The sequence below is a fragment of the Ascaphus truei genome, unplaced genomic scaffold (assembly GCF_040206685.1).
Source record: "Ascaphus truei isolate aAscTru1 unplaced genomic scaffold, aAscTru1.hap1 HAP1_SCAFFOLD_369, whole genome shotgun sequence".
In the NCBI taxonomy this organism is placed as follows: domain Eukaryota; kingdom Metazoa; phylum Chordata; class Amphibia; order Anura; family Ascaphidae; genus Ascaphus; species Ascaphus truei.
Genome location: NW_027456700.1, coordinates 122,796 through 135,000, shown reverse-complemented (window position 1 = coordinate 135,000; position 12,205 = coordinate 122,796). Strand labels below are relative to the sequence as shown.

Sequence of the window (12,205 nt, the reverse complement as noted above, 5' to 3'; positions counted from 1 at the left end):
GTCCGGCGGGCAGCGGGCGCGGGGATGGAGAGAAGCACCTCTACTAGCACCTCCCGCCTCGCGGGGACGAGCGACGGAGAGCAGCATCTCCACTACCACCTCCCTACTACCTCCCGCCTCGAGGGGACGAGCATACCCGCTTCGGTTCCTGCAAACAGAACCTTCCTCAGGGTTGTACCGTTTTAGAATGAAGACCACTGTAACTTATACCCCCACCAGTGTACACAAATCATGCAATCAACCAATGAGAACACTCCTCAAAACCCCACATGATGCATCAAATGGTAGCTAAAACCCAATGTGCCAATTGCATTGCATGTTCTTACTGTGTCACCTGGAGAGATAGCCCTGATAGGGCAGTCAATAATTACCCAGATTCTATTACAATCGTAGCACCACCTACCTTTAAAGAATCATCAAAGGCTGCTGCTCCGTGCTTCTAATGCAATGGGAGCCAGGGAGGTCGATATGGCACTTGTGAGACACCGTATGGTCTAATGTGCGCATGTGCGGCCCGTAGCATCCCCTGTTGTCATGGGAACCCGCCATGTTACGCAAGGTAAAAGCCTTCTAAGTATGCGTGGTTTCCAGTGCCATGTTTAATACAATCTGGTATGGCGCGCGCACCTCATAGCGTCCCTGATTGTCATGGCAACCTGCCCTGCTCAATGAAGGTAAACCTATGCGCATGCGTGGTTGACGGCACCACAAAAGGCAGGAGCCAAAAGCATATGAAACATAATATATGCGCATAGTTAGTGTATCACAAGTGTCCATAGTAACCAAACCGAGCCCCATATACATCAAATAGAAGACACAGATAATGTAACAGCATAATCTTAATATTGATTAGACATAACAGAAACAAGCTGTCATGACCAGTATGAACACCAATGCATTCTACACATATCTATCTAAAAAAACTTTTAAAACCGTGGGAATAAAATTAGAAAAAAGCTCCCCTGCAAGTATCAATAATGATATAAACAAACATAGCATGCTATTAGTCTGGGAAACATTTTCAATGCTAGCACCAATTTCAATCCCCCTTGTATGTCAACCCATATAATGAACATTTATAATTAATATGTGAAATGTATCTATATACTTAGCTATCCCAGCATATTTGTAATATATTGCATGGTTAAAGATACAAATATTACGTAATCAAGGACCAGGGGTGGGTGAAACGTGAAAGCAAATATCTATGACAAAATCAATAATCCAGACAGCACAAAAGGAGCAATAAAAAGATAAATAGCCCACAGAAAAGAAGCAAACACCAAAGTGAAAAGACAGGGTGAAAACACAATATAATATACAAAATAATCAATGAATGAAACAAAAACAAGAAACAGAAAACCATGCAAAAACAAATGTTGATTATATTACTTCATAAAAAGCAACCATATTTAAGGTCCTCATTTAATCCATGAGGCGCCATTGTCTTAAGATCATGAATGAATCTTGCTTCTTGTTGGAGTAAGAGTTTATCCCCATCTCCACCGCGAGGTTGTGGCTGGATCTGGAAGATCGGCATACACCGCATGGTTGCCAAGGAATGTCGAAGTAATTTAAAATGACGTGCAACTGGTAGAAATTTCAAAGCTTCATCCACAATATCACTTAATAGTGCTTTTCTTATAGTTGAGCGGTGTATTGCCATTCTTTCTTTCAACATCCGTGCAGTTTTGACGATGTAGTGCAGTCCACATGGACATTTGATCATATAAACTACAAATTTAGATTCACAGTTGAGATGTTGAATTTTTATCCGAATACCACTATGTGGATGATTGTATGTTTGGCCAAGCTGCATAAACTGACAGTTTATACATCCGAGACAACGAAAGGATCCAGTCTTCTTACTTAGCCATGTTTTACTGGGCGCATACTTATTGATCGGATCTGCATCAGTCAGCATATCTCCAAGACTTGGTCCCCCACGGTAACAAAACAGTGGAGGTTCAGTAAAGTACTTGCCTATCTTGTTGTCATTTGATAAAATATGCCAATGTTTTTGGACACTGTTTTTGATGAAACCAGATGCAGTAGTGTATGTACTTACTACATTAAATCGTCCGGATTCAACTTTTTTGTTAACGGGTACCAAAAGTGTGCATCTGTCAATCTCTCTTACTCTAGACAAAGCATCATCAATATCTGTTTTGTTATAACCCCTTTCAGAGAATCTTTGTGCCATTGATGACATGGCTTTTCCGCTTCCTCAGGGTCACTGGTTATTCTTTTGACTCTCAGGAGTTGTGAATAGGGTAAGCCACGTTTGAGAGGTGTTGGATGATGGCTTGATGCCTGTAGTAAGGTGTCCTTCTCAGTAGGTTTTAGGAAAGACCCTAGTAGCAAGTATGTCATCAACTTCATAAACCACTGTGTCCAAAAAAGTAATTTCTTTGGAACTGAAGCTCATAGTGAACCTAATTGTAGTTTAAATAGAAATCAGATAATCCATAAACTCCAATAGATTTGTTTCCGTACCATGCCATATAACGAAAATATCATCAATATAGAGATATCTTCTAATACACTGGGCATAAGGGAAATCATGTAATATATGTGTATGTTCGTATATATGCATGTATAAGTTAGCATATGATGGCGCCATGTCCGAGCCCATGGTTGTTCCCATTAGTTGTAAGAAGAAATTCTTTTCAAATTTAAAGAAGTTTTTGTGTAAAATGATCTCAATCAAAAGTAACAGAAACTCTATGGGAGGGCCTGTGTATTTATATATATATATTACATTTGAGCAAGCAAATGGTCAAGCAGAGAATGGAATATGTTTCTCTCCCGTGTGAATTTTCTGATGTTTAACAAGATGTGAGTTCCTGTAAAAAGATTTCCCACATTTAGAGCAAACAAATGGTTTTACTCCTGTGTGGATCTTCCTGTGCAGGGTAAGAGATTGCTTCCTACTAAAGCAAATTTTACATTCAGAACAAGAAAACGGTTTCTCTCCAGTGTGAATTCTCTGATGTGCAACAAGATACGAGTTGCACCTAAAACATTTCCCACATTCAGAGCAAGTAATTTTCTTTTCTCCTGTATGGATCATCTTGTGCCTATTAAGATCGCCCTTACTACTAAAGGATATTTTACATTCAGAACAAGGAAACGGTTTCTCTCCTGTGTGAATTCTCTGATGAACAACAAGATTTGAGTTCCTGTTAAAAGATTTCCCACATTTAGAGCAAACAAATGGTTTTTCTCCTGTGTGGATCTTCCTGTGCAGGGTAAGAGATTGCTTCCTACTAAAGCAAATTTTACATTCAGAACAAGAAAACGGTTTCTCTCCTGTGTGAATTCTCTGATGTGTAACAAGGTGCGAGTTGCGGCTAAAACATTTCCCACATTCAGAGCAAGTAATTTTTTTTTCTCCTGTATGGATCCTCTTGTGCCTATTAAGATCGCCCTTACTACTAAAGGATATTTTACATTCAGAACAAGGAAACAGCTTCTCTCCTGAATGACGTTTCTGATGTCTAACAAGACCTACTTTACACACAAAGCGTTTCCCACATTCAGAGCAAACAAACAACTTCTCTCCTTTGTGAATTTGCTGATGTCGAACAAGATATGAGTTGTAGGTAAAACATTTGCCACATTCAGAGCAAGCAAATGGTTTTTTTCCTTTGTGAATCCTCTTGTGCCTATATAGATCATTCATACTACTAAAGCATATTTTACAATCAGAACAAAGAAACGGCTTCTCCGAGTGAATTCTCTGATGTCTAACAAGAGCTAGTTTACTCACAAAGCGTTTCCCACATTCAGAGCAAACAAACAACTTCTCTAGTCTGTGAACTACCTGATGTTGAATAAGATGTGATTTAAAAGAAAAGTATTTCTGACATTCAGAGCACTTGTGTCGTCTCACTGTGGTGTGTTTGCTTTGGTGAATTGTATAAGCAGTTTCACTAGTAAAGTTTTTAACACATTCACTGTTCTCATACTTCATTACTGACAAGTTCTGGTGAATTGTCTGTGCATTAGCGTTTCCTTTGTCACACTCCTTAATATGAGTAGCTGCAGATTCTGTCCCTGTATGTTCTCTGAGAGTATAAATGTGGGAGGCTGTGAGATTTCCTTCTTCACATGAAGTTGATTCCTTAGCCATAATTCCCATGGTTTTTCTTGGGTTATTTTGCCTCAAGCTTTTTTCTCCCTGATCACTTGTAATAACAGTGTTCTCTTCCTTTACACAATCTGGTGAGCAGAGAGGGGTGTGACATCCAGCAGGTGTATTTCTGCTCATGGATCCATCTGTTGGAAAGAAATTCACTGTGAGTAAAGAAGTTCATTAATAGCATAAAATTATGTAACATTTCAAGTTGTACATTTCAGTTAGTATAAAATACACATCCCTAATTGCAATAGGTATGTAAGCTAAAGTAGTACTGTGGCAAAGGCCAAAGCACCTAAGTGGTTAACTTACCCTTTAAATAGCTATTTTCTGCAAACCTACTGAAAAAGGTTCTGGTAACTGAATATTTGTACTTACTGGAACACACAGGGTTCAGTTAGATGAGCTGAAAACATGTGACACAGTGGTAGACAGTACCCAGGTCTGGTACCCATTAACACAGTAGTGCTAATGAAAACACGTTATATAACTCGTTATTGTGTGCGTTATTGGTGTAATAATGTCGGCTACATCTGTATGTGGAATAACACCAGGAGTAGAACCTCTGCTTGTCCTGCTCTCCAACTTGTTTCTGGTTCCTGACACAAACCTCACGAGATATTTTTTATTAAAAATGCCAAGAAGAAAGAATACAAAGTGTAACCTGAGCTTCTGTTTGCTGGATCCCCACAGGACTGACATCCCTATTACAATGAGAGGAACCTCCTCTTACCCAGTGAGCTGAGGTTCTGGTTATTCTCCATCACATCCTTGTAAGACCCCCGGTGTCCTTCTAAATACTCCCATTCCTCCATGGAGAAATAGACAGCAACATCGTCACACTTTATAGGCACCTGAAACACAGAGAATCCCCCACTCAGTATCCAGATATAATAACTGGTCCTGTAAGAATCTTTTACTTATGGAAAGCCAGGTGAGCAAGGAAGAGAGGAAAATACAGATACATGGAACAAAGTTTGTACAAGACCAGGCTGAATGAAGACATAAAGACAGTTAAACAGTAACACTGCCCAGCAGCCCTCACCTCTCCTGTCAGCAGGTGAATGATCTTGTTGGTGAGTTCCAGGATCTTCTCAGACATCAGCTTCTTGTCATTGCTTCTCTCATGTATCAGGGAGTTAGTTGGATGCTCCATGTCGGGTCTCTGGGTCCTGCAGAATCCTTCTGGCACACAGGGCCTGCTGCTGTCTGTGACACGCTCACCATGCTTCTTCACAACTATATAATCCTACATATAGAGAGACACAGTAATAAATATCCCTGTGCAGAGCAAGAGACAAACGTGGATATGTGTCATATTCCTGCAGATTTGCTGCTTATCAGTGACAGGAACAAATCTCGTGTTACCAGCTCTATACTCACGGAATCTATTCAGTGGCCTCCCCACCAATTCTGTCTATTGTATCACTGACTTTACTGCACCACACTCACTGACCCCACTGTGCCAATATGAGCACAAAGATCATGGATTGTACAAACATCACATTACACATAATATGTAATCATTACAGGACTTGTGATATTCTGAGGCTATTACAGAATAATGTAACACAGGCACAATGCATGCATGTGATAATCTATATAATACTGTACATGTTATCTCTTCTTTCACTCCCTACACACGGATGTTTGAATGAGAGCGCATCCGTTAGGACCTCAGAGGGATATATCTCTGTCCCCTGCTACACAATCGGGTCTGCAAGGAGAGATACGAGTGCACTTCTCAATCGCGACCGACAGCGCTAGTTGACATGAGTTTCCATGGCAACGACAGGTCCAGACGAGGCTGCCGTAGACACGTCGGCGCGGACTGACATCAAGTCGCCTACTTTAGGAGTACCGCCGGAGCTCCCCTTCTGCAGAGTCACATCCTGAGGCACACAGGAACGGAGCACGAGCACAGATACGCAACAAACAGCTTTGGAGCAAACAGACTTTTCCTCTACCACGCACACTCAGGGAAGTACCACGGGTCTCGTTTCATGTGGAAATGGGCCCCCTGCACCACGCGGACTGGTGGACATTGTTTCGCACTTATTCGTGATTGAACAAATTCAGTTGGGTAAGTATCTTCTGTGCTGTATTTTGTGCCCCATTGTATGGTTATTGTCTTATACACTTACAGGATACTTTACTTCACGTAGTGACTCTTGCTTTGTGCCACACGTGGCTTTAGACTGTCACTCAGTGCCTTACATAGATATGCTTTTATACCATGTAGCTCATTACTTGGATATCTCATACAGGCTAGTTTATTCTATTAATCCAGGAATATTGATACCGCCCCTTTCTTCCTTAAAGACCTTTTCCCAGACTATGGTTACAGGAATACCTCTGATCTTGTGTGATAAACCTTTCTTGTTCTCCCTCCCCACCCTATTCTACCCTATCTACCAAGCCTGGCTACGCTACAGTACACTACTACCAGAGCCTGCTGCTCACGACGACGTCCGTCAGTGACACACTCCCTCACCCCTGGTGCACCTTTATCTCTGGAGGAAATTGGCCTTTTTTCCTGTATGAGGTCGAGTGGTCTTCTGACTTATTTATTTAAATATTTATTTATTTCTCAGTGACATATATTGTTTAACCATAGGTGGTGGTGCAGTACTGCACTAGGAAGGGCCGTCTAGTAACACATGCCGAGTCAACCAAAGACTTTGTATTAAGAACTATCTGAGCTAAGAAAGGTTAGTTTGTAGCCCGGATCCCCCAGTAAGTGTGTTTACTTCTGTATAACTGTAATCCACTGTGTGTACGTCTGTTTCAATGGAATACATTTGTTTTACTCCTTGGTTCTGCTCAATGAATGATTCCGGTTTAAAGGTGTAATTGCCTGGCCTCCCGTGACAGTCCTCAGACTTCTTTTGATCGTGGCATGACATGTATCCACACACCTGTATGGTGAAGACCAAACTCACAAAGTTTCTGACCTTTATATAGAGCGAGGCTTCACAAACTCACCCCTGAAGATCTACCTAATTAATTAAACACCTGTTTCTAACTATCCCCTTTAATGTAGCTGATAAAACCATGGTTTCACTTACGTTTACACATGCCCTGACTCTTAAATTATCAATTGTCTAATAATACATCATTTTGTTTCAAAAGGCATGGAATTGGTTAATATAAACCAGGCCTGCCCAACTCGTAAAGCGAGAAGGGCCAAACAGATCCAAGGAAAAAAATTTTGGGCCACACGGGTTAAATCATCATCATCTCTCCTCCAGCACCTCTCATCATCATCATCATCTTAATATCTCCCCCAGAACCCCTCACTATCAATCTTTACGATACTCCCCATCTATCTCTCATACCCCCATCTATCTCTCATACCCCCATCTCTCCCCCTCACCCACACAATACCCCCCTCCACATCAAACATACAATACCCCTCTCCACATCCCCCCAGCCCATTCCATGTCAGCATCCCCCCCCACAAGTCAGCATCCCCCCATGTCTCTCTTCCCTCAATATGACACTGTCTCCCTCTCCCCTCAATATGACACTCTCCCCCTCCCCTCAATATGACACTCTCCCCCTCCCCTCAATATGACACTCTCCCCCTCCCCTCAATATGACACTCTTTCCCCCTCCCCTCAATATGACACGTTCTCCCCCCCCTGCAACTCACATCACTCTCACCCTCCCCCTGCAACTCACATCACTCTCACCCTCCCCCTGCAACTCACATCACTCTCACCCTCCCCCTGCAACTCACATCACTCTCACCCTCCCCCTGCAACTCACATCACTCTCACCCTCCCCCTGCAACTCACAACACTCTCTCTCCCCCCTGCAACCTCACATCACTCTCTCCCCCCCCTGCACCTCACATCACTTCCCCCCCCTGCCCCTCACATGTCAGCAGCCCAGCCCCCCCTCACATGTCAGCAGCCCAGCCCCCTCACATGTCAGCAGCCCACCCCCCCTCACATGTCAGCAGCCCACCCCCCCTCACATGTCAGCAGCCCACCCCCCCACCAGCCCGTTTTTCACACCCACCCCCCCACCAGCCTGTTTTTCACACCCACCCAACACCAGCCCGTTTTTCTCACACACACACACACCTCTCTTAGATCAGCTCAGCACATCCTCTCTCCCCGGTACTAAGCCCCGCCCCCGGCATGCTCTGACCTCCCCAGCAGCCTGCTATTGAAGAAATAAAAAAACACACGGCTGCCGCATCCTCCTCATGCTGCTGCTGCCCCCGCGCACCGCAAAACCTGGGGGCGGGGAGGGAGAAGGAGGGGGAGGGAGAGGGAGGGAGAAGGGAGGGAGAGGAGGGGGGTTGAATCGCCGCCATTTTTTAAAACTTTTTTTTTATTATTTATTTAATTAACTAGCGCCCGGCCGGAGTCATCGCGGGCCGCACAGAGAGGCCAGACGGGCCGCATGTTGTGCGGGCCTGATATAAACCCTATTGGATATTTAAGAAAAGACTGGTTTTAATTCAAGAAGGTTATCGGTCCCAGAGAAGACCCCTGAGGTAAAACCAAAAGACAGATTAACAGGAGACTAAGACATGTTACCAACAGAGACAGGTCCCGGCTGTAGTGAGAGAGATAAGAGTGATGTCATTGTGACAGTCACCAGCAGCTCTCACCTCTCCGGTCAGCAGGAAGATAATCTCCAGGGTGTGATCCAAGATCTTCTCAGCCATCGGCTTGTTGTCCTTGTTCATGATCAGTGAGTTAGTCAGATGCTCCAAGAATGGTCTCTGGTCCGTGTGGAAGTGTCTCACCCCGTGGTGACCTCTGCAGTTACTGGAATATACTGTATTTCACAGCAATATCATCCTACACATGGGGAGAGAGAGAGGGATGTATATATCCCCCTGCAGGGACAGAAAAGGATACAATGGGATGTGTCCCTCCTGTCTGTGTCTCCCTGCAGTGGGAGGGACAGATGTGAGGGAACGGGAACACACACACATACACACACACATATATATATATAATATATATATATATATATATATATATATATATATATATATATATATATATATATATATATATATATATATATATATATATATATATATATATATATATAGCCTTGATACCACACGCAAGCAAAATACTTCTGAAGATTATCCAACAACGCTCGAGTACAACCGGTGATGGGAAAATGCCAGATGAGCAAGCTGGCTTCAGGAAAGGCAGAGGCACTTGTGATCACATTTCCAACCGTCGATGGATTATGGAAAAAAACCAGGGAGAATCAGAAAGATCTCTACATGTGTTTCATCGATTATTCGAAGGCGTTCAATGTAATTGAGCACAAAAAGCTCTAGACCTGCCTGAAGGAAAGGGAAACACCACCACACCTCACCGAACTCATAAGATCACTCAATCAAGACCAAGAAGCTACAGTCCGAACGCCATACGGAGACACGGATTGGTTCAAGATCGGAAAGGGCACATGCCAAGGATGCATCCTATCACCAGCAGCTTTCAACATGTATGCAGAAGCTGTCATACGGCGAGCAGGACTGGATGAGCCAAAGATTGGCGTCAAAATAGGCAGCAGAAATATTAACAACCTCCGATATGGCGACGATACCACCCTGCTGGCTGAAAACAAGGAGGATCTCGAACATCTGATCATGAAAGTCAAAGAAGACAGTGAGAAAGTTGGACTACGCCTGAACATTAAGACAAAGATCATGACAACAGCAAACAATGTGAACGTTCATTTCAAGATCAATAATGATGAAATTGAAGTGGTTAAAGATTTAATCTTTCTTGGCTCCAAAATTGATTGTGATGGCGACTGCACTCCTGAGATCAAGAGACGGCTGGCACTTGGAAGAAATGCGATGGTCAGTATGAACAACATCTGGAAGAGTAAAGACATCAGCCTGGCAACCAAATGCAGATTGGTCAGTGCCATTGTCTGCTACGCATTCCGTGGACAGCCAGAATAAGAGAACCAAGCAGTTCTGGAACGGATCAAACCGAAAATTTCATTGGAGGCCAAGATAACAAAGCAAAAGCTCTCCTACTTTGGTCACATCATGCGAAGCAAGTCGCTTGAGAAGGACGTCATGCTTGGAATGATCGGTGGCAAAAGAGGAAGAGGCCGCCCAAGAACTCTCTGGCTAGATACCATCAAGAAAGATACTGGACTGAACATAAAAGAATTGAAAGAAGCCGTGAGAGATCGGAAGACATAGAGAACACTGATCCATAGAGTGTCCGAGAGTCGTACTCGACTGAACGGATAAGTCAAGTAAGTCAAGTATATATATTAGGTGAGGGGGTACGTGTATGTATATAAGTATGTGTGTGTATATATTAGGGGAGGGGGTAAGTGTATGTATATAAGTATGTGTGTGTGTATATATATTAGGGGAGGGGGTAAGTGTATGTATATAAGTATGTGTGTGTGTATATATATTAGGGGAGGGGGTAAGTGTATGTATATAAGTATGTGTGTGTGTGTATATATATATTAGGGGAGGGGGTAAGTGTATGTATATAAGTATGTGTGTGTATATATTAGGGGAGGGTGTAAGTGTATGTATATAAGTATGTGTGTGTGTGTGTATATATATATATATATATATATATATATATATATATATATATATATATATATATATATTAGGGGAGGGGGTACGTGTATGTATATAAGTGTGTGTGTGTGTGTATATATATATTAGGGGAGGGGGTAAGTGTATGTATATAAGTATGTGTGTGTGTATATATATTAGGGGAGGGGGTACGTGTATGTATATAAGTATGTGTGTGTATATATATTAGGGGAGGGGGTACGTGTATGTATATAAGTATGTGTGTGTATATATATTAGGGGAGGGGGTACGTGTATGTATATAAGTATGTGTGTGTGTGTATATATATATATATATATATATATATATATATATATATTAGGGGAGGGGGTACGTGTATGTATATAAGTATGTGTGTGTGTATATATATATTAGGGGAGGGGGTAAGTGTAAGTATATAAGTATGTGTGTGTGTATATATATATATATATGGGGAGGGGGTACGTGTATGTAAATAAGTATGTGTGTGTGTATATATATATATATATATATATATATTAGGGGAGGGGGTACGTGTATGTATATAAGTATGTGTGTGTGTATATATACAGTATATATATTAGGGGAGGGAGTACATGTATGTATATAAGTATGTGTGTGTGTGTATATATATTAGGGGAGGGGGTACGTGTATGTATATAAGTATGTGTGTGTGTATATATACAGTATATATATTAGGGGAGGGAGTACATGTATGTATATAAGTATGTGTGTGTGTGTATATATATTAGGGGAGGGGGTAAGTGTATGTATATAAGTATGTGTGTGTGTATATATATATTAGGGGAGGGGGTGCGTGTATGTATATAAGTATGTGTGTGTGTATATATATTAGGGGAGGGGGTAAGTGTATGTATATAAGTATGTGTGTGTGTGTATATATATTAGGGGAGGGGGTAAGTGTATGTATATAAGTATGTGTGTGTGTATATATATATTAGGGGAGGGGGTGCGTGTATGTATATAAGTATGTGTGTGTGTATATATATTAGGGGAGGGGGTAAGTGTATGTATACAGTATAAGTATCTTTTTAAACACATCCAAATCCCGTTGGGCAAATCTGATGTTTCTTGAATGCTCTAAGATTCTGAACCTAAGTTCACGGGTCGTCATGCCGATGTACATAAGTTTACAGGGGCAGGTCAAACAGTAAATTACACCCTTAGATTTGCAATTCAACGTATAACCAATTTGGTATTTTTTAGTGCTGTCACTGGTGGAGAAGGTGTCAGTCTGCAATATAAATTTACAGGCTGAACAAATACTACGCTTGGTAAAGCCTTTCCTTCTGGTGGTAAGGAAAGTCTGACTCACATGGGGTTATAGTGACTGTGTACCAGGTGGTCCTGTAAATTTGGAGAGCGTCTACTAGTCAGATTAACTCTGTCACCAATTGTGTCCTTAAGATCACCGTCGGTGCAGAGGACAGGCCAATGTTTTTGGAGAATCAGTCGAAGGTCTC

The 12,205-nt window shown here is 42.1% G+C and overlaps 1 protein-coding gene across 1 annotated transcript in view; it reads right to left on the bottom strand.

The window, feature by feature from the left end:
* Positions 1-1,296: 1,296 nt before the first annotated feature.
* The window catches only part of LOC142483772 (uncharacterized), a 78,609-nt gene continuing 67,700 nt past the window's right edge, over positions 1,297-12,205 (bottom strand). Inside the window, exons 19-24 of the mRNA XM_075583758.1 lie at positions 9,627-9,806; positions 9,380-9,467; positions 8,769-8,938; positions 5,187-5,390; positions 4,875-4,995; positions 1,297-4,281 (exon numbers count right to left, since the gene is read on the bottom strand). Coding sequence (XP_075439873.1) covers positions 2,780-4,281; positions 4,875-4,995; positions 5,187-5,390; positions 8,769-8,938; positions 9,380-9,467; positions 9,627-9,806 — 2,265 coding nt within the window. The 3' untranslated portion in view covers positions 1,297-2,779. The remainder of the gene's footprint in view (positions 4,282-4,874; positions 4,996-5,186; positions 5,391-8,768; positions 8,939-9,379; positions 9,468-9,626; positions 9,807-12,205) is intronic.